At 41.9% G+C, this 23307-nt stretch overlaps 1 protein-coding gene across 19 annotated transcripts in view; it reads right to left on the reverse strand.

The window, feature by feature from the left end:
• LOC142490133 (guanylate cyclase soluble subunit beta-2-like) overlaps positions 1 to 23307 on the reverse strand; it is a 431574-nt gene that overhangs the window by 149624 nt on the left and 258643 nt on the right. For 15 of the 19 annotated variants that reach the window (XM_075591976.1, XM_075591975.1, XM_075591974.1 and 12 more), the window contains 2 exons: positions 22802 to 22896; positions 12694 to 12854 (listed from right to left, as the gene is read on the reverse strand). In XM_075591976.1, coding sequence (XP_075448091.1) covers positions 12694 to 12854; positions 22802 to 22868 — 228 coding nt within the window. In that variant the 5' untranslated portion in view covers positions 22869 to 22896. Of the gene's footprint in view, positions 1 to 2362; positions 2513 to 12693; positions 12855 to 22801; positions 22897 to 23307 lie in introns of those variants that run through there. The other 4 variants (XM_075591978.1, XM_075591981.1, XM_075591977.1 and 1 more) reach the window with 4 other exon arrangements.

The raw sequence follows: 23307 nt of genomic DNA on the forward strand, positions 1-23307 counted from the left end.
TTTTGCACATTATTGTACTGTAGGTGTTGGGGGGGGGGTATGTATTGAATGTATAGGCCAGGTTTATTTTTTTTTTATTCAGGGTTTGTTCCGTGGTTCTGCGTGGGACCTCTGGAGACCACCTGCGGGTCTTCTCGGGTATCTCACGGGTATCAGGCTGGTGGTTCCACGGGTGACACATGCGGGGATGAAGCGGTGGCCTCACATCTGTGGGGGCACCGCGGACCCGTAGTCTGCGGGGATGAAGTGGTGGCCTCACATCTGTGGGGGCACCGCCGACCCATAGGTGCGGGGATACGGGGTGGGGGGTTAGTGTGGGAGGGTATGTAGGCATCCGAGTGGTGGGTGAGGGTGGGTTTACCCCTTAATGACTGTAGCGGTTAATAACCGCTATGGTGATTAAGGGGTTAGGGGACATTACTTTGGATGTTTTAATTTTTGTGTCTGTTTTGCAGCAGCGGAGGGGGCATGAACAGGATGAAGAGGAGGATGGCCTTCATCGTGGCAGCCGGACATGGGTGAGTGTTATATGTATTTAATGTATTTATTGCTGTTTATGTATTTAAAATGGGCACATTCACTATTATCCCTTTGTGGATAATAGTAATTGTGGCCATTACTATACTGTATGTGTTAGGGAGGGGGGGTATTTCTTTAAAAGTATGTATGTGTTTATTCATTAATTGGGGGGGGGCACATAATTGGTACTGCAGGCCTGCGGGTAACACCCTAGGGCCCCCGCCGGCCTATAGTATCATTGATGTGCATATATGTGTATGTGAGGGGTTATAGGGGTTGTTGTTATATATATATATATATATATTTATTTAGATTTATTTATTTATTGTGGGGCTGCTGTGTGTGAATTTTTTTTATTGTGGGTAGCGGGGGTTGGTGAAGGGGGTATTAGCCCCAATGGTGGTTGTTTAGGGCTTGCGGGGGGGTAGCGGGAGGGGTTAACCCTTTCATGACCGTAGCGGTATTAACTGCTACGGTCGTGAAGGGGTTAAGTGCACCCGCAACCCCCCCGCAAGTCCTAAACTCATACCAAGGGCCAAATACCCCCTTCACCCACCCCCGCTACCCACAATAAAGCGGGCACGGTGGGTTAACCCCTTCATTGCCTTATCGGTTAGCCGCTAAGGTAATGAAGTGGGCTGTACATGCATTTTTCCTGCCTCGGATGCATGCCGGGGGCCTCCGGTGCTGATATTCCTGGGTATCAGCTCTGGAGCCCCCCATCATCAATCTGAGCCAGGAAAAGGCCTGATTTTCCTATTTTTTTAACGAAACACCTGCAAGTCGACACATTACTGAAGCGCATGCGCATTACAATTCATGAATTTCTGCCATCTGGCGGACATGCGAAGCATTGCAGCCTATTAAATCCTGAACCATTATCAATAAACGCATCAACCGCGCGTCAGCCAGGCATGACCCGTGGCTGGGAACGCAAAAGGAACGCGGCATGCTCCGGGTGAACTGCGTCGCATTCCAGGAACAAGCCAGGGAAAAACCGGTGATTTGTTAGAATAAAAGCTGCCGCAGCAGTAACTGCTCAATTTTTTTCTTTCCTGAGAGAGCAGCACCAGCCATCTGGTTGCAAAGTATTTAACAGTAGTCACAGTATACAGTAGATCCAGTATAGACTAGTTTGACAGTACTAACTGCATACTGTAGTCCAATATGGAGTAGCTATACAGTACACAATGCCATAATATACACCTAACTGCTCAATTTTTTTCTTTCCTGAGAGAGCAGTACCAGCCATCTGGTTGCAAAGTATTTAACAGAAGTTACAGTATACAGTAGTTCCAGTATAGACTAGTTTGACAGTACTATACAGCACATAATGCCATAATACAGTATGCACATAACTGCATTAATTTTTTGTTTTCTTTGTTTTCAGAAAAAAAAAGGATAGACTGGGGGAGAGGAGGGGGGGTATCGTGTAAAGTTTGTGAACTGTTTGTACAGTTAAGTGTATCTAAACTTAAGTCATGATGTACACAAAACCTCCCCTCTCTCAATGAACTACTGTACTGTACACAGAATGAGGAAGAAGATAAAGACGGAAAAATTTATAATATTATATATATATTAATATATATTATATATTATTAATGAATATTATTATCAATGTGCATTATTCATGATTATCCACCGGCCCTCAATTTTCATCTGACAGAAGAACTGAATAAAGAGTGCATTTTGTATTATTCATGATTATTTGTATATTTGTATTTTTTGTTCCTGATAAAATAAAATAAATATTTCTTTACATTAAAGCTAATCATAATCATTGATCCCCCCCCCCCCTACACCAAAGAAAAAGAAAGAATGACAAAAAGTGGTAACTTACTGCATCAAAAACATGAATCAGACGGAGACTTCCGGTGATGTCACCGTGAATGGTTGGCTAGGTGAAGAGCTCCCGGTACCCTCCAAAGAAAGCGACTAGATCAAGCACCCCACACGGCAAAAAAAAAAACAAAAGTGGCCAATACCCTTCCTGAAAGCACGGACATGGCAGGGAAGCAGCAGAGAAAGACCCAAAAAAGAAAAAAAAAAAAAAAACATGAATCAGATTATAGTTTTTTTAACTCTCAATTTCACAGTGCTGTGCAAATCAGATTTACATATCAAATTCGAGAAGGGATTATCACAAGCGTTACCGTAAACAAAGCCTCAAAGGGTTGGGGGGGTGGATGGGTGAGTCAAGCGCAGTAATCATCAGTTAGCTCCCATCCCAAAGAGGATTACAGAGAGGTGACTCAAAGCCAACAATAGGAAAATTAGGCACGCAGGCGCAGAGAGGTGATGCTTGGCTAGGGACGGACGATTAAAAACACAATTAACAATGACAAGCTTTAGAAACGGAATGGTTCTGGAGAGGTATCTGTCGATAAGAGGTTAAAATCCTTGAGCGAACCTTGTGTGTATGCGTGGGGGAGGGGGGTACAGGGTACAGCTGCATGAAGGATTAGCTGTACTGTAGTTCAAAGAAATGACATATTTTCAAAAGGCAGGTTATCATAATAATTTGATCCCTATATCCCCAAATACATAAAAAGCACACAAATCAACCATGTCAAGTCCAACGCACAGTGTCGCAGTCAAAAGCTACAGCACAGATTGAATATCGTAATATCAAGATGGTCTAGGCAGGCTTGTGGAGAAAATAAAAATAAAAAATGAGGCGAAAAAAAATATTATTTTTTTTTTGGTCACTCACTTTTGAACTTCGCAAGCAAGCAGTGGTGAAGTTACAGACGATTGCGCAGTAATCATCAGCTATCTCCTGTAGCTCCCATCCCATATCAAATTCGAGAAGGGATTATCACAAGCGTTACCGTAAACAAAGCCTCAAAGTGTTGGGGGGGTGGATGGGTGAGTCATGCGCAGTAATCATCAGTTAGCTCCCATCCCAAAGAGGATTACAGAGAGGTGACTCAAAGCCAACAATAGGAAAATTAGGCTAGGGACGGACGATTAAAAACACAATTAACAATGACAAGCTTTAGAAACGGAATGGTTCTGGAGAGGTATCTGTCGATAAGAGGTTCAAATCCTTGAGCGAGCCTTGTGTGTATGCGTGGGGGAGGGGGGTACAGGGTACAGCTGCATGAAGGATTAGCTGTACTGTAGTTCAAAGAAATGACATATTTTCAAAAGGCAGGTTATCATAATAATTTGATCCCTATATCCCCAAATACATAAAAAGCACACAAATCAACCATGTCAAGTCCAACGCACAGTGTCGCAGTCAAAAGCTACAGCACAGATTGAATATCGTAATATCAAGATGGTCTAGGCAGGCTTGTGGAGAAAATAAAAATAAAAAATGAGGCGAAAAAAAATATTATTTTTTTTTTGGTCACTCACTTTTGAACTTCGCAAGCAAGCAGTGGTGAAGTTACAGACGATTGCGCAGTAATCATCAGCTATCTCCTGTAGCTCCCATCCCATATCAAATTCGAGAAGGGATTATCACAAGCGTTACCGTAAACAAAGCCTCAAAGTGTTGGGGGGGTGGATGGGTGAGTCATGCGCAGTAATCATCAGTTAGCTCCCATCCCAAAGAGGATTACAGAGAGGTGACTCAAAGCCAACAATAGGAAAATTAGGCTAGGGACGGACGATTAAAAACACAATTAACAATGACAAGCTTTAGAAACGGAATGGTTCTGGAGAGGTATCTGTCGATAAGAGGTTCAAATCCTTGAGCGAGCCTTGTGTGTATGCGTGGGGGAGGGGGGTACAGGGTACAGCTGCATGAAGGATTAGCTGTACTGTAGTTCAAAGAAATGACATATTTTCAAAAGGCAGGTTATCATAATAATTTGATCCCTATATCCCCAAATACATAAAAAGCACACAAATCAACCATGTCAAGTCCAACGCACAGTGTCGCAGTCAAAAGCTACAGCACAGATTGAATATCGTAATATCAAGATGGTCTAGGCAGGCTTGTGGAGAAAATAAAAATAAAAAATGAGGCGAAAAAAAATATTATTTTTTTTTTGGTCACTCACTTTTGAACTTCGCAAGCAAGCAGTGGTGAAGTTACAGACGATTGCGCAGTAATCATCAGCTATCTCCTGTAGCTCCCATCCCAAAGAGGATTACATGCAGGCGCAGAGAGGTGATGCTCGGCTAGGGACGGATGATTAAAAACACAATGACAAGCTTTAGAAACGAAATGGTTCTGGAGAGGTGTCTGTCGATAAGAGGTTCAAATCCTTGAGCGAGCCTTGTGTGTGTGCGTGGGGGAGGGGGGTACAGGGTACAGCTGCATGAAGGATTAACTGTACTGTAGTTCAAAGAAATTACATATTTTCAAAAGGCAGGTGTCGTAGTCAAAAGCTACAGCACAGATTGAATATCGTAATATCAAGATGGTTTAGGCAGGCTTGTGGAGAAAATAAAAATAAAAAATGAGGAGAAAAATAAGATATATTTTTTTTGGTCACTCACTCTTGAACTTCGCAAGCAAGCAGTGGTGAAGTTACAGACGCATGCGGAGTAATCATCAGCTATCAAGCAGGAATGTGATTGAAACCAGAAAGACACATTAAAAGGAATGGTGTGGGAGAGGTGTACTGTACTGTAGATAAGATAAGAAGTTGAAATACTGCACTGCAGTAAATTATCCTGTGTGCGCGCGGGGGCGAGCGCTGTATATGCCGAAATGTGATACTGTTACAGTACACGCCTATGCGTTTCAACAATTTTCAAATGAGACATACAGCACTGCACATGCATGTATAAATATGCAAATTTACAATTACTGAGCGCGCACACGCAGACTGTGTACTGACGTAGGTTGAACTGCTACAGTATTAGACTTTGAAGACAACAGCTCGTGAACGCCCCCCTGAGTTTTTAGACAGTATTGCAGTATTGCAGACAGCGCTAATAAAATGCTAATATTACGAGCGCTAAAATACCGCAATATATTCCGGGGAAAAAAAACTGCATCTGCCCGCGGTTATCAGAGTTGCGCCGCTACGGCCGCACTAGGGTAAAGGCGGCCGCAGCTGTACAAAGTGAGACTTGGTATTTATTACAGAGGGGCCTGACATTAATAGCCCGCACTAAGCCTTATCCTTTTGCTGTACAAGTGGATCTATACAGATTCAATCGTACATTACGTTTAAAAAAAATGGTGGTGATAATCCAACTACCTCCCCTAAAATCATGTTTAGAGCACCTAGCACATTTGAATCCCAATAAAATAATACATACATTTATGCGACTGGTTGATAACAATCTTGTAACTTCCACCATGCCCCCATCTAAGATATTTTCAAATACTGCACCGACACACTTTATTCGAGCAAATACCCGGTATGTACCTGGCAGATACCTGGAATGCGCCACTCCTAACCTCTGACAAGCCCCGTTGCATTTGCCTTCCCAGCCTGGGTTCATGCCTGGCTGATGGGCGGCTGATCTGTTAAATGATAATGATTAGGATTTAATAGGCTGCAATGCTTCGCGTGTCTACCAGATGGCATAAATTCATGAATTGTAATGCAGTTTATATATATATACTGTGCAGTATTGCAGCCAGCAGGAATAAAATGCTTCAATCCCTGCTTGGAAAATAACTCAATGCACTCGGGCAGAAAACAGTCACAAACCTCAATACACCCGGGTATACCCGAATTCGTGGGACTAGCCAAGCTCGAATAAAGTGTGTCGCCAGTGTATCTCTATTGAGGAAGGCAAGGAACTTAAATAGACAACAAAGATATTATTATCAAACCCGCTGATAAAGGTTGTGGCTTGGTGGTACTGAACTATAATGAGGTATTGGGAAAACACTCTAAACCATAAGTGTATGGGAAACGTGATAGTGACCCTACTTTGAGATTGAAACACCCTATACATGACCTGATAACATTGGGTACGAATAACATCTTGCTCGATGAGCATACTGTTACATTTCTAACACAGACTAAACCTACAGTATACATCCAATTTTGTACATCGTTCCTAAAATTAACAAGATGTTGGTCAAACCTCTGGGACTTACAGTATGAAAGGATTTATTAAGGACACAATTTCTTTCTTGAACTAACTGAGAGGGGTACATTCTATCCCATGGAATGCTATACTGGTCACTATGAATGTGTCCAGTTAATATAATATAGGTCAACCCCCATTGTTATGGATTTAAAAAGGCTGTTGAAGACATTCTCACTCATTCCTCTATTCACACTGGCCTTACAATCACATTTTTTATTGAGATGAAACATTTGTTTTTGACCTGTAATTATTTTAAATTTGAACTCTAATATGGTACCATCATTCTCCAATGTATTTATTAGTTTGTATGAGGACACATTTATCCTCTCTCCTCATAGGTATAGTAACCACATTCTCTGTTACTGCAGATACATAGATGTCCTATTCATTATCTGGACTGGCTTACTGACTGAGCAACCTGAGTTTGTTGAGGTCAGCATTCCACATGACTGTCCTATTCATTTTACAATAAATTATGACGTATGTGAAATTAACTTTTTGGATGTGTTTGTTAAATCTGGCAAAGGTTTGCTGACAACTAGCATCTACACAAAGCCTACTGACCACAAAAGCCTACTACATGCTACCAGGTTTCACTCAGGACCTATAAAGTAGGGATTACCATGCTCACCATTACTAAGGGTTACCAGAATACAGTAGTTAGTGATCCCATTTAACATGCTAAACAAATTAATCTCATGATAGACACATTTGTAGCTAGGGGTTAAGACAAGAGAGATGTCATGAAATAAGCTAAGAGAGCATTGTCTTTGAACAGGCGTACCCTGTTGTCTAGCCGCGATAAACCACAGGTCACTGCATGCCTACCGGTAGTGACAACCATCTCAGCACTATCCAAACAAGTCAAACACACATTTAGAAAAAACTAACACATTTTAGCCACTGAACCTAAACTCAAGGGATACACAGAGCAGCCACCTATTTTTGCACTCGGGAGAAATCGCAGTCCACGTGACCTGCTTGTAAAGACTGACCCCTTTGACAAGTGTGAGAATCTACTACTGAAAACCATAATGGCACCACAGAGATTAGGATGTTATAAATGTCATCTATGCAAGACCTGCCAGAATGGGCTTATTGAAGGCACATGTTTTAAACATCCACATTCTGGGAAATATTAGGATGAACAGACACTTCACCCATCATTCCACTTTAGGGATATATTGTGCGTTAGGGGGGTAACCAGGCTCTCAAAGGTTTGAGTCCGTTTGGTTACCCCTGATCCGTAATAAGGGTTCAAGAAGTGCAGCTCTTGAGCCCAGTACTGTTAAATCCATAAACTGTAATGTGCATTAATAAAGAATGTATGTGTTTTTGCCTTTCCAGGGATGCCAGCAAGCAGAGATTATTAGGGTATGAGTTTCAAGGGTTTTTTGCAGAGAAAGTGTTGTCAGAATGTGCCTAGATAGTTTAGGTCCAAAGTTGTCGGTTCCCCTAAAAATATACCCAGGAATCATGTCTGATTCCTGGATACATATAGGCACATTGTCCCAGCAATATCTCCCCTTGAAAATGCTTGCACGACTCACCACTAGGGTTCCCTGCTTCAGCAAAGTCAGAAAGGTAAAATGAGGCACAGGGATGAAAAGTGTTCCTGTAGCTGCGGGAATCCCTAGGTAACATAGGGGTACCCCAGTTTGTGCCAGGTAACCCAGAACCTATATAGTGGTTCATGGGTGCTCCAACCATAGATAATGGTTGTGAGGGGATTCTTAGAGTCCAGTCCAAGTCCCTGAAACAGTGTGTGGGGAATATAGGCTAATAGAAAATAAAGTGCAGCTTTTTATACTTTTCCCCATACCCAGTGCTTAGGGTTGTATTAAAGGTTTATTTTATTAATACATGTAATGTAATGTAATGAAGTGTAGTGTTATGCACTGTAAGTTAGTGGGCTTTCAGAACGGATGTCCCAGAGACTGCAAGGGTTACCAAGTTAGGTGCCAGTAAGTCTGGATGTGAGCAACGCTCTGAGCTGTTCTGTACTTAATCACGTTCTGACCACTACATATTTTTCCTGTTTCCTCCCTATTAAGTTTTATTTATTTTTTATTTCGCTGCTACGGAATTGTGTGATATCTGGGGACACTTTTATTTTTACTATCTTATTAGATATACTGATTTTCACATTTAGGTGGGTTGTATTTACATATATTTACGTCACTGGGTTATTTTGTGGCTAGGTTACAATTTTCTGCGTAGCAACATTGAAAGTAGCTTGGCACTTTTTGCAGTTTTGAGGTGTCCAGGGGGTGGGTGTACATATTGAACTATTGTGTACCTATTGTGTACCTATTGTGTACTCTCTTCTTTATCTTGACAAAGGTCCTAGATTGGACCAAAACCTGATCTTGTCTGAAAAAAAATATTTTTTTTCTCACTAAGACCATTTAAGTACAAGAAAAAAAGAGTGGTGTATTTAGCGCTAAAAACAGAACAAAACAAATGTGATAATAAATATATAAACAACAATGTGAATATTATGTTAATTAATAAACAAGGCTGCCAGGAACATCTAACCCAAACACAGTTAGTGAAAAAAAAAGAAAACAAATACAGACCGGCGCCTTAGAGTCCAAATAGGTGATATAGAAAGTCCAATGGATGGCTTGAAATATCCAATGAGTGGTGATCTAGTCCAGTGGACAGCAGATTCCTCAGCAGCAAAATTGATATGCCATGCAGGGAAGACAAGAGGACAAAATCATAGTGTAACACAGTATGGTTAAGACATATAACATATAAACATACACAGACAAACACAAACAACACTAAACAATAGGCTGACTATTAATGAAGATTTTAATAAACACAGTAAAATCCAGCACACTGGTGACGAGCAGGTTCAGGATCCGGTGTTTTAAAACCGGAATCCTACTTACAGCAAGTCCACAGGATATAAGCAGGTGAATGGTGTAATGGTGGTCCGGCGACAGATGTTTGTGGACGCGTGCCGCGTGTAGAGTCCTGCAGGTAACTCCTCGGGTTGATGCCGAAAATGGCGACACTGCCTTCTACTCCACAGGACGCCTTCCGTTTGCGCCCGGAACTGCGTCACAGCGGGAGGGACGAAGACACCGGATCTCACTGCAAATGCCAACTCCTATGCACCGCAACTCCAGGAACTGCTGTAACGATCTGCACCTCTACCAGTTCAGCTGGTGAATAGCTCTCAAAGGCCCAACGCGTTTCGTGCGCATGCGCACTTCTTCATCCCCTGAAGTGCGCATGCGCACGAAACGCGTTGGGCCTTTGAGAGCTATTCACCAGCTGAACTGGTAGAGGTGCAGATCGTTACAGCAGTTCCTGGAGTTGCGGTGCATAGGAGTTGGCATTTGCAGTGAGATCCGGTGTCTTCGTCCCGCCCGCTGTGACGCAGTTCCGGGCGCAAACGGAAGGCGTCCTGTGGAGTAGAAGGCAGTGTCGCCATTTTCGGCATCAACTCGAGGAGTTACCTGCAGGACTCTACACGCGGCACGCGTCCACAAACATCTGTCGCCGGACCACCATTACACCATTCACCTGCTTATATCCTGTGGACTTGCTGTAAGTAGGATTCCGGTTTTAAAACACCGGATCCTGAACCTGCTCGTCACCAGTGTGCTGGATTTTACTGTGTTTATTAAAATCTTCATTAATAGTCAGCCTATTGTTTAGTGTTGTTTGTGTTTGTCTGTGTATGTTTATATGTTATATGTCTTAACCATACTGTGTTACACTATGATTTTGTCCTCTTGTCTTCCCTGCATGGCATATCAATTTTGCTGCTGAGGAATCTGCTGTCCACTGGACTAGATCACCACTCATTGGATATTTCAAGCCATCCATTGGACTTTCTATATCACCTATTTGGACTCTAAGGCGCCGGTCTGTATTTGTTTTCTAAGACCATTTAAGTGATACTTCTTTCCTTGCAAAAAAAAACTTTGGTGGTCATGTGTGCAAATTCTCATTGAAGGGTGGTTTTAATACATACTGTATGTAATTTGTTATATGAAAAATGTTGTAACTATTTTCATCACAGTGTGTCTTTCAAGTCTCTATTTATCATATTTAATTTAAAGCTTCCACATTTTGTTGGTCTTTTGATTGCAAGACCATAAATGGTGTAGAAGGACTTGAGCTGGCAGCCCTCTTAGCTACCTACAAAACACTACAATATCTTTAATAGTGATACTTTATAGAAAAATAAACATAAATGTGCTGTTGTGTGAGGAACTCTATGGCCCCAATATAAGGCTAGAGTACTGGCTGTTCCTTCCCATGCAGTATATCATGCAAACTTCTCTTCCCTCTAACATCCATAAGGGTAGAGGTGTACAACCAATTTTTCAGATTTAACATCAGTACTTTTTTATAAAGGACCTTGATTGACAAATTGACTATGTGCACATAATGATTAAAGTTTTTAGCTGTGGTCAAAGTGTGATCTTACTAGATGTTAAAGATTACAACAACTTTTATTTTTGTGAAGAGCAAATTCAAGGGGGTTGGGGCAAATTATCCTACCCCCCACCAGCCAAAATTCCATGGTTTTGATTGGTCCAAATAGTTCCCATTTCATTTATAAAGAAAAAGAGATCTTTTAAAACAACTAATCTCATTTCAGTTTTAGTGTAAATAATATATAAATAATTCTAAAATGTAATCCAAATAGCTTTGCCCCATTGTTATTTCAACTTTTTTTTTTAGTACTGCACCGACACAGTTTATTCTTACATTTGCCCGTTATGAACGGGACTTTTTTCAGGTGGCGCCGAAACGGAGCAGCGAGCAAGCCTCATCTTCCCCTTCCCGCGCGTTTTAACAAAAATGATCCCCTCCCCTTCCCCGAACCCCTGGCTGCTCCCCCTGGCTGCGCGCTGCTTTGCGCAGCTTCCCCTTTACCCCTGCTGCCTCTGCAGGCTTCGGAGATGCCGGGGAACCCTGGAACGCGTGACCGGCGCCAGGGTGACACGCCGCACGCGCCAGGGAAATCCCCAAACGAGCCGCCGGCTAATCGCGGCTTTCCCCACTCCGCGGTGGCGGCCGCATTAGAATAAAGCGTGCCGCCACTGTACTTCAGTATTAGTTGATACCTTTTTTATTTGGACTAACAAGAGATATTATAAGACAAGCCTTTGCGAGTTTTCCTCTCTTCCTCAGGTCAGCAATACTGATTTACAAAGATTTCATGTGCTTCACACAGATGTAAAAAAATAAAATAGCCGTCTATGGCCGTGCGTATAGTGCCCGCGACTGGCAACAAAGCGTCACCTGTCGTGGGCTTCCGGGCATTTGATTTGTTCAGGGGCTTTCACTTGAGGCGACAGCCCTTGAAAAATCAAATATTCTCAGCTTCCTAAGTCCGCGACGCTCCGTCGCGCTTACTATAAGCGCACGTGGCGGCGGCAATGTATTTGTTTTTGGTTGCCGTCGCCCATCGCGGGCATTATACGCACGGCTTAAGGCAGATGATGCAGAGAAGGGATAAACAGACAGGGCAATAAATGGGTGAAAGGGACAGTGAGACACAGGACTATACATCCATCAGCAGTGTGCAGGGGGTGGGGATGCAGAGGGGTGGGGTTAATTGTAATATACAGAGAGGCAGGGAGAAACATTACAAAAAAATGATGGTGATGGATTTAAAACCCTATATCAGCATTAAGTCCACTTGTTTTAGTGTCAAATTGTATTATCATTTTGTGTTCAAATGTTTTCCGTTCTTGAGTGCTTTAAAACATTCCATTGATGATTTGGATTTTTAAGTCATTTATGGAATTATCTGGCTGTGAGAAGTGATGTCCCACTGGAGTGCAATATCTTCCTTCTTCATGGTGTGCAATTGTGTCTGTGTAGGTTTGTTCTGGTTTGACGTTTTGGGCTGGTTTCACCAATGTAGCATTCTTGATCACATTTGCTGTATTGAATTATAAAATATATACCACATTCCTTGATGTGCAGCAAAATGTTCCTTTGACATTAAATGTTCTATGGTTAAATGATGGTAGTGGGTTAAAAACCCCACATCAGCATTAAGTCCTCTTGTTTTAGTGTCAAAGTGTATTATCCTTTTTAAGTTCAATTTTTTTTTAATAATTCACACTACTACTACCCTTTTTACATCCCGTTAACCACTGTTTATTAGATAAATAGTACCTCATACGATAGTGCCAAGTATCTATGAAGAGCGTCTAGATTCTCAATGAATTCCATAAGATTTCCTCCTAAGGTGCGTAACATTTGATCATATCCAGACTGCTTACAGAAAAAGAAAAAGTGTTCTCCAAAAAGTTTAAGAACATCTTCCTCAGATACATCTGAAAAAAAAATTGTGAAAATGAGAAGTTCAAAAGAATATTCTTAACCACTAAACCCTCATACTAACTATTAAACACGTTATAAATGCAAAAGAATCAAAGCTACAATCAGTTTTACATTAGTATGCATTCATTGGAGCCCAAAGTGCTAGAGACAAAAATTATGTATGAATACAAGCCCCAATGAAGTATAAAATAGAAAACAAATAAATAACATCTGAAGAATACCAACCCAATGGTATTACTATTATTGTAATCAAGTCCTTTTGTGCTTTACAGAACGATATCAACTCTAAGCTAAAGAAATTAAATGACGATCAAGACATGGTAGAGGGCCAAAGGACGACATGATAAAGGGTTAGACAAGACCAAGGAGATTAAACATATCACCGACATCCATGGTATACACTGGCGACACACTTTATTCGAGCTTGGCTAGTCCCACGAATTCGGGTATACCCGGGTGTATTGAGGTTTGTGACTGTTTTCTGCCCGAGTGCATTGAGTTATTTTCCAAGCAGGGATTGAAGCATTTTATTCCCGCTGGCTGCAATACTGCACAGTATATATATATATACTGCATTACAATTCATGAATTTATGCCATCTGGTAGACACGCGAAGCATTGCAGCCTATTAAATCCTAATCATTATCATTTAACAGATCAGCCGCCCATCAGCCAGGCATGAACCCAGGCTGGGAAGGCAAATGCAACGGGGCTTGTCAGAGGTGAGGAGCGGCGCATTCCAGGTATCTGCCAGGTACATACCGGGTATTTGCTCGAATAAAGTGTGTCGGTGCAGTACATGTGTTGTTCAGTGCACCAAAGCTTTCTACAGTACAAGCACCCAGGGACACACCCTCTTGACACCTAAGGATGAGGAGGAGATCTGTTTAAGGAAAAGATCTATTTAAAGAGAGGGAAGCCATCAACCCTGGTTGAAAGACGTTTTTTAAAGATTTTCTCAATCAAGACTTTGCTGTCGATGAGTGTTCTCAGTTCCATCCAGCAAAACCCAGTCAGATGATGAGTTGGGAATCTCTCCAATTTGACAATCTGGAATGCTAAGGAAATAATAGATGACCTCAGGGAAGCAATGATCGTAATTATCTCCTAGAAAGGAGACAACACCAACCATGAAAATTTACAGAGGGGTTTCCTTGCTGTCTACCACACAAAAGATAATTGTGATAGTCCTTCCACTTTAGATCTCAGTGTGGGCTCATCCAGAACACAACTGACATGATGTTCATTGCTCACCAGCTGCAAGTAAACATGTCAGGAGCAACATAAACATCTCTACATGTAGTTCGTTTACCTCACAAAAGATTTTAACTCTGTCAATCGAGAAGCACTGTGGAGTACCCTTTTGAAGTATGGATGCTAACCAAAATTTGTCACAATTCTTTTCATGATCCATGATGATTTTCAAGCGTTAGTGCTCATTAATAGATCCATTACAAACCTCTTTGAGGTCAAGACAGGAGTTAATCAATGCTGTGTCATTGCTCCAACACTGATTTTCCTCACTGCAGTGCGGTTTGACCAACGTCAGAGTAGAGCCAAAACTACCAAATGAACTGTAAATTGAATAGCCTTAGTCAAAACTGAACACAAACCAAGATTACCCTGACTTCAGTCATTGGGCTTTAGTATGCTGATGATGCTGTAGTGGGTACTCATTCAGAAGCAGATCTTCAGACAAGACTAAGGTCCTCAATTAACAAGCTCTAAATAAGTGGACCCTGCTCCAGCAATTCAGATTCATTGTGAGACTGCAGAACGTGTAGCATCTCCCATACCTCAGAACCATCTTTCTCAGAATGCTGTCATTGATGAACAAATCCATACTTGCAAATGTGCAAATACAGGTTTCAGTTAAGTAAAAGGGTGTTTGAAGATCATGTATCAGATCTGAAATTAAGCTCATGGTTTATCAACATTCATACTGTATATAGCTAAGGCTATAAACGTTTTTAAAGTTTTTAACATTAGAAGATTTACTAAAACTGAAATGAGACGGTGGGATATAGTTAGTCTACAAAAATATCTATACAAAAAATGAATACACAGAGGTCTTAGAATTCCTAAACAATCATCTTTTGGTGATGAAGGTTTTAATGATGAATGGAATGTCATCTAATGAGAAGTAACATCAAGTTCAAATTTAGATCGAAGAAATTAGAGGAAACTGAGAAACAAATTGAGGAGTTGAATAAATCTCTCATTGCCTTAAGTAATATACCTATTGTTTCAAATAAAAAGATCACTTGTGAGCACATTCACATCTTAGACAGGTCTGCAACCCTGCCTTTCAACATTATCACCTAGCATACAGTGCTTCCACTGCAGCAAGGGATTCTGGGAAATGACATGCAAATGAAGCTAGATGAAGCTACTAAAGTAAAAGTGAAGGATTTTGAAAGAAATCTAATTGAAAGAAAACAAAATAAATTTGAGAGAGATACACAAGATTATCTCACTCAGAGTAATGGAAATTCGAATATTAGAGGGCATATAAATAGATCAATTGAACTTATTTTTCCACTAAATTTATTGGAAAGGGTTTTTTGCCAAAATAAGATTTCTATAGGAAAGATCACACTAGAAACCAGTCCTATAATAATCATCCAAATTTTAACCTACCCACTAGAAACTCTTATCAACCTTTGGAAACACCAAGAATTATACATCAAAGTGACAGATTGAACCTATTTAAGACATCATTCATCATAAAGATATAGGTACCATGGGAGCTAGACCCACAGACAAATCGTCCTCTTCTTTTTAAGGAAGGGTGACGAGATCCCAAACAGACCACATGAAAGATCAGACTCTAGAAAGAAACAGAAGATAAACTTTTTTTCTCCCCCACTGGAAGAAGGGGAGTTCATTGAAGAAGAGGGGATATAAGGGGTCTCAGTAGCACATACGCATAAATATCAGCACAGGAGACCCCCCGGCATCAATTTGATGCAATAAAAATGCATATACGGGCAGCTTCATTACCTTAGCGGCTAACCACTAAGGTAATGAAGGGGTAAACTACCAGTGCCGGGTTTATTGTGGGTAGCGGGGGTGGGTGAAGGTAGTATTTGGCCATGGTGGTTGTTTAGGCCTGGCAGCGAGGTTGCGGGAGGAGTTAACCCCTTCATTACCTTAGTAGTTAGTACCACTAAGGTAATGAAGGGGTTAACCCTCCCGCTACCCACCCGGTAGGTATCAACACCTACCACGGGCCAAATACCACCTTCAACCATCCTCACTACCCACAATAAACATAAAAACACAGTACAAACACAACCATTCATTGCCAGTATGGTTACCTATGTCCTCAATGGGAGCAAAGATAACCCCAAGGGCAAGTAATGGGCCCCCCCTTCTACCCAACAACCATCTGATTGGGCGTTGTACCATGTGACAGGCTTTTAAAAAATAATTAAGGATGTGACGTCATCTTCAAGGGAGGTATGTTACATACTTACACTGGCGACACACTTTATTCGAGCTCGGCTAGTCCCACGAATTCGGGTATACCCGGGTGTATTGAGGTTTGTGACTGTTTTCTGCCAGAGTGCATTGAGTTATTTTCCGGCAGGGATTGAAGCATTTTATTCCCGTTGGCTGCAATACTGCACAGTACATATATATATACTGCATTACAATTCATGAATTTATGCCATCTGGTAGACACGCGAAGCATTGCAGCCTATTAAATCCTAATCATTATCATTTAACAGATCAGCCGCCCATCAGCCAGGCATGAACCCAGGCTGGGAAGGCAAATGCAACGGGGCTTGTCAGAGGTGAGGAGCGGCGCATTCCAGGTATCTGCCAGGTACATACCGGGTATTTGCTCGAATAAAGTGTGTCGGTGCAGTAAAACCACATGGCTTCCATCAGATGGTACTACAGCCAATGGGATTGTGTGACATGTTACATTTTTTTTAAAAGGATGTGACATCACTTTAAGAGATGATGTCACATCTTCTATTTTTTTAAATGGAACATGCATATACCACCTATACGGCTGGTGACGAACATGAGCACAGCTGATAGATCAGGGTCAATATGCATACTACTGTAAATCCAGGAAACTGTGGAAACTTTGTAACAATGAAATAACTTCACGTTTGTGTCAGTGATTGTTAACACAGACACCCTGCAGGCGTCCCACTGGTATACTAGTCAGAGCTGCATTACCACTCCTAGGATCTTGAAGGATCTGGAGATACTAGTGTCCTTTCATCTCCTGGTATATAAGGACATTTTACTCCTGTCTAGCCTGTCTTGGAAACTCAAGTGTATTTTTAAAGATTCATCATCACCCACTTACCAGTGGAAAGTCCAGAGACGTGGAGGTTCCTACACTTGCTCCGTTCTCCAGCTCATCTGGGAACTGTATGGCAGTGTTTACCAATGAAATTTAGTCGTGGAACCCTTTTATATTTTGTAAAGCAAAATGGAACCCCTTAAATATTTTTAGCGTAGTACATGAAAAAAAAAAAAAAAAAAAATGTGCCGCAGGTGAAACATTTTTTTGGTTCAAGATCATTTTTAAAAGATCATTTTTACAAGACCCCCACCGCCCCAATACATTTTTAAAAGACCCCCATTGCTCCCTCCCCCCAGTGTCTCTCTCCCTCCCCCCAGTGTCTCTCACTCCATCCTCCCAGTGTCTCTCCCTCCAGCCAGTGTCTCTTTGGACACTTTGTGGGAGTATCAGAGGCAGGCTCTGTTGGAGAAGGAGAACTCGAGGAGACACTGATCGAGAAACATCATCCCCCCTGCTCCTCCCGATCTGCTCGTGGTGCCGGAGCCTTGAGACCGGTGACGTCACTGCATGGGAACGTAGTGACGCAGTAGTACAGCGACACGACTCCCCTCGTGGTGCGGAAGCACTCTGCACTTGGAGGAACTTGTACCAGCAGAGCAGACCTGACGGATGCGTCAGTGGAGGGGACAGGAATCACACAGATGCACCCTATGCTGAAATACCACAAGAGTGTTCACATTCAGTGCTCTTATTGCACTGACATCTTGTAAGTGCATTTTTATCTTTTCTTGCCAAGTAAAACTAACATACTATACTATGAGGTGTGCGCTTTGTTCTTGTTTTTTTCTATTCTAGTACCCCTGTGGAACGTTGGGTTGTTCCCAACATTTGAAAAAAGCAGCACCTTCTGAACAGAACTGGACTTTTCAACTCTATGGTTTTTATAATATATTTATATATGATTTTGTTGTAATTGAACTGTGATTTATTTATATATATTGTTTTACATTTCTTTGGTTTGAGCGCCCCCTAGCTGAGGCCTAATTATTTTTATATTTTCTTATATGGTTTTATATATTTAATATTCGATTATACAAAGATCAGCATTTATCATCCTTCCACTTACAACTGTAGCCCAACCTGGAAAGGTTTCATTTCCGACAACTTTCTGTTGTCTATCTTTCAAACAGTTTTCAATTCAGATGCAATGATTTTTACACGGACCTATTGCCTTTTGTACACTAACCTTTTGTGTGGCACTGTATCAAAAGCCTTTGCAACATCTAAGTAGATCACATCAACTGCATTACAGTGGTCTAAACTCCTACTTATCCAAACTACACACATCTGTATACAAGAAACCCACAGACAGATGCATTTACCTCCCTAACTCCAGCTTCTATCCTACTCATACAAAATGAGCCATCATACATAGCCGGCTATAAGATATCACTGCATATGCACTGGTACTAAAGACAGAAACAGACACCTCACAGCCCTGACTGAACCATTCAGACAGAAGAGATACAAGCCAAAGACTGTTGCCACAACACTCACAACTGCACTTATAGCCCCACGAGAACACCTGTTCCAATACAAGAAGAAAAAAACAACCACACACATACCACTAGTGGCCACATACAACCCTGCGCTAGGGGGAATGCGAAAAATATTCAACGATCTGCAACGCATGCTGACAGCAGATGAAACTTTAAAGACGTCTTCCCCAAACCTCCTATCCTTGTGTAGCCCCGGTGCCCTCCGGCTCCCAGAGACCCCCCTCCTTTGGGTCAGCACGGTCGCGGTGCCGCCGGAGGCAGCAACGGACCCGCTGGCTGTTCCCAAAGGTGGGGGCCGGTGCAGGGAGTGAGCCGAGCATTTGGAGGCTCGGCGGCGTACCCGGTTAGCGGTGGCCGCCATTGCGGGTGCGTGCACATGCTGCGCGATCGCGCATGCGCGGAGCAGAGTAGGGAAGAGGCTAGGGAGTTGCAGGCGGCCCTGAAGAGTTGCGCATGCGCAGAAAGGAGCGTGCGAACCCTAACCTACCAGGGAAGGCTCTTGGAAGGGACTACAAGTCCCATGAGCCTCCGCAGCGCCCCACGTGACGCCAGGGAGCCAATAGGGCTGAAGGATTGCCCTGGAGCCAGAACTAGATACATTTCGCGCGCTGAGAACGGCAGTTGGAGCTGGGAGCGAGGAGGTAAGGTCCCCCAGGTCCCAGACAGGCCCCAACTCCCCACCAGGTTAGTGGGTAAGTGATAAGGGATGGCCCCTAGGTTAGGGACTCTGCCCTTAGGTGTGTGTGGTGTGCAATCTTGTCAGGTCACAGCTGTCAGTGCTGTGAGGGCTGACAAGAGGGCATCGTGTGAAGCTGCAGTGTGTTGCTGCAGGTGTTGGGAGTAGTAGGTAGGAGTTAATCAGAGGGGACCCGGGTGGTACGGGAGAGGTAGTGTGGGTGCAGGGGGTCTGTGACCCACCTGCATAGGACAGGCTACCCCGTAGGCCCCTATGAGTTTCCCCTGAAGCCATTTAAGGTTGCTGTGCTGTAGGGACGGCTTATAGTAGCAGCGAGCATCACCTTAGTTCACAGAGTCAGTTAGGGACTCAGCAGACGCTGCGCATCCGTTCAGAAGGTTGGGCGCAGACCTCCGCTGCCGCTGCAGAGGCTTTCCGCGTGGGATCGTCCCTGATGGTGGTTCCGGTGTTCTTCTGTCATCGGATCCTTTGTGAAGCCCGTTGTAGGCCCGAGCACGCAGGTAACCCTTATCAACAAGTGCACCAACGATCCTATTAGCTTCACTGCGCAGTCACACATATCCTCTCTTTGTAAGAGTGCGGGACATTTTGTGGGGATTATTGGACACGGGGTGGGATCACCCGGTGTAGGTGGGAGCGTCCTGCGAGACGCATTTGTTAGTGTCTCCTCTAGAGAGGGACACCTGTTGATCTGTTGACTGTTATGCAAAGAGAGTATTATTGAAGTTGCCGTCAATGGTCAGTAAAGCCCTTTGCTATTTCCCATCCAGTGTATGTGGTTATTTGTATGTGTCCTGCGAGGAACAATTCCCGCTCTGCTGGGAACCATCGCATGTGGAGGCGCTGCACCGAGTACAGGGTTACTCATAATATACTTGCCCCAGGTTCCCCGTGGCGGAAGCTCAGCCTCCGTTGAGCCTAACAGGTAAAGCACCACACCCTGTAACTGTAGGTTCTCCGCACTCACACTACATCTGCGATTGGGTGGGGGAATACCCGTTACACTTGCATTCCGGCAACAACCAAACCTCAGACAGAAATTAGTCAATAGAAAGATTCATAACAAACTGAAGGACGCTGTTAATGGTACAATATCATAGAACAACACACGCTGCAAACGTTGCAATCATGTCAAGATCCCACAGCCAGTCACAAACCTAGAACATTTAATGTCAAATGAAACATTTTGCTGCACATCAAGGTATATGGTATATACTGTATAATTCAAAGCAGCAAATGTGACCAAGGATGCTACATAGGTGAAACCAGCCAAAAATATCAAACCAGAACAAACTTACACAGACACAATTGCACACCATGAAGAATGGATATATTGCACTTCAGTGGAACACCACTTCTCACAGCCAGATCATTCAATAAATAACTTAAAAATCCAAATCATCAATGGAATGTTTTAAAGCACTCAAGAACAGAAAACATTTGAACAAAAAATAATAGTACACTTTGACACTAAAACAAGTGGACTTAATGCTGATATAGGGTTTTAAACCCATTAACATAATTTTTTGTAATGTTTGTCCCTGCCTCTCTTTGAACTGTACAATTAACCCCCTCCCCCCTGCACCCCCACGCCCCTGCACACTGCTGATGGATGGACATTGCTGTGTCTCATCCTCCCGTTCATCCATTTATTGCCTTGTCTGTTTATTCCTTCACTGCATCATCTGCCTTAGATGGCTATCTTGTTTTTCTTTTTTTACATTTGTGTTAAACTCATGGAATCTTTGTAAATCAGTATTGCTGACCGGAGGAAGAGAGAACTCTCGAAGACTTGTCTTATAATATCTATTGTTAGTCCAAATAATAAAAGGCATCACCTAAAACTGGAGTACTCATTTACTCTGCACTATTGCAAATGGACTAACACAACTATTTCTACTTAATACTTATCTCCTCAAAGAAATGAATAAGGTTAGTTTGGCATAACCCATCGTTAATTTTATACAATAATGGAAATGTCATTGTTATGTTATCAATTTAAAAAATCTTATTGTCCTTTCCAAACGTACAGTATGCTAAAATATATTCTTGGAATACTACTTACATTTGAACAGCGATTACACTGCTAAATCCCAAATGCTGAATCATAGGGGAAAAATTAGACAATCATGGTTATGTTTTGCTTAACTCTTTCCCTTGTAGAAACCTGGCAGTAGAGATTGGTGACGTTTTTGTCATAGTTTGAATGCACCATTTGTAGCATTTTTAGTCTATAATTAAATTCCTGAAGTTTGAAGAAGTTTTAAAATAGCAACATTTCAAAAAGAAAATTTTAAATGCTAGTGAATTTAATCATTTTGGCACTAGAGAAAGGCCTAGTAATTTTGGAAAGTATATTCTCTGGCAAAATTGGAGAATTTTTCCCCCAAAAAATTGTTTCAAAGTTTGATCAAACATTTTGCAAAGTTTAAAAAAAAAAAAATACGTGAAAAACAAATTTTGGTAAATTCATCAATATCTTCCTGGCACCATCAAAGTGCTACTGAACCGACCATGTGATCACTTGGAGTAGTGATCAAGTGGTCGGCGCCCGGCCCTCCAGCGATGATCATGCCGTGACCAGCATGCTGATTGAGCTTGTCTCTCTATAGAAAATGGGTCTTTAGGGTGCAGTCCCTGCTGAGCTGTATAAAATTGTATATAAACAAATAGACAGCACTCTAAATAAAGAAAAAACTCATAAAGTATAGGGTGCAAACAAACAACCCCACTGAAGATCATAGAAAACCCCAAAAAAAACTCCTGCTCACACTGATTGATAGGGAAAACGAAAAGAGTCTCGGAATAAGCCAACATTTATAGCGATAATAATAGAACAATCGGTATCACAAATGGGAATGCTTAACGACTGTAAATGCAGAATATATGGTTCTTAAAAAGCACAAGAGTAGGGGGGAAAAAACACAGGGAAGGGGAGTGGGGGAAAAAAGGGGAAACTGCTAACAAATAAACATACCCTCTCCCATTGTCTTTAATGTTTATTTGTTTGCAGTTTCCCCTTTTTTTCCCCCACTCCCCTTCCCTGTGTTTTTTCCCCCTACTCTTGTGCTTTTTAAGAACCATATATTCTGCATTTACAGTCATTAAGCATTCCCATTTGTGATACCGATTGTTCTATTATTGTCGCTATTACATTTTGGCTAATTCCGAGACTCTTTTTGTTTTCCCTATCAATCAGTGTGTTTTGGAGCTTTTTTGGGGTTTTGTATAAAATGTATATTTTCCCAATTGTTAATGTTAAACCTTTAATCTCATTTGCATTTAATCAGTGGCTGATTTATTATTTTATCTTTTTAAGTACACATGGAGAAAAAATGTAAACACAACACATTACTTGCATTTAATATCTATGCAATTTAAGAATCATTAGGGTACATTTACACTGTTACTTACTCAGCATGCGGCAAGCTTCCTTGATAATTCTCATTGTAATAACATCGTCATAAACTTCAAAAGTCATAAATGTATCCTGGACCTGAGCCACAGCTCTGGGAAAAAAACAAACATTTGTTTGGTGTAGTTTATATTCATAGTTGCTTATTTGATAAACTGCTACATCGCCATTTCAGTGATATCGCATAAAAAGTCCAGTTGATGTCAATGGGCATTGCTGGGGTAGATTGACAAGATAATGATCTCTTATCATACAAAATAAGCCTCTTAAACTGAAATAACCTTAAGTTAAATTATTCTAGCTATAGAATTTTAGATAGCTTACAAAGGGAGACCTTTTAGTAGTAATCAATACAAAGTACTGTACTATGTTACATTGGTGTTAAGAAACCCATGTAGTAATCTAACGCTTTCTGATAATGCTCCCCACATTGCATTCTGGTGCATGCAGAGCAAAATACTGTAGGTGAAAAATAGCTACATTCATCCATGGCAGTAGATGACAA

Source organism: Ascaphus truei, chromosome 3 (genome assembly GCF_040206685.1).
Source record: "Ascaphus truei isolate aAscTru1 chromosome 3, aAscTru1.hap1, whole genome shotgun sequence".
Taxonomy (NCBI): domain Eukaryota; kingdom Metazoa; phylum Chordata; class Amphibia; order Anura; family Ascaphidae; genus Ascaphus; species Ascaphus truei.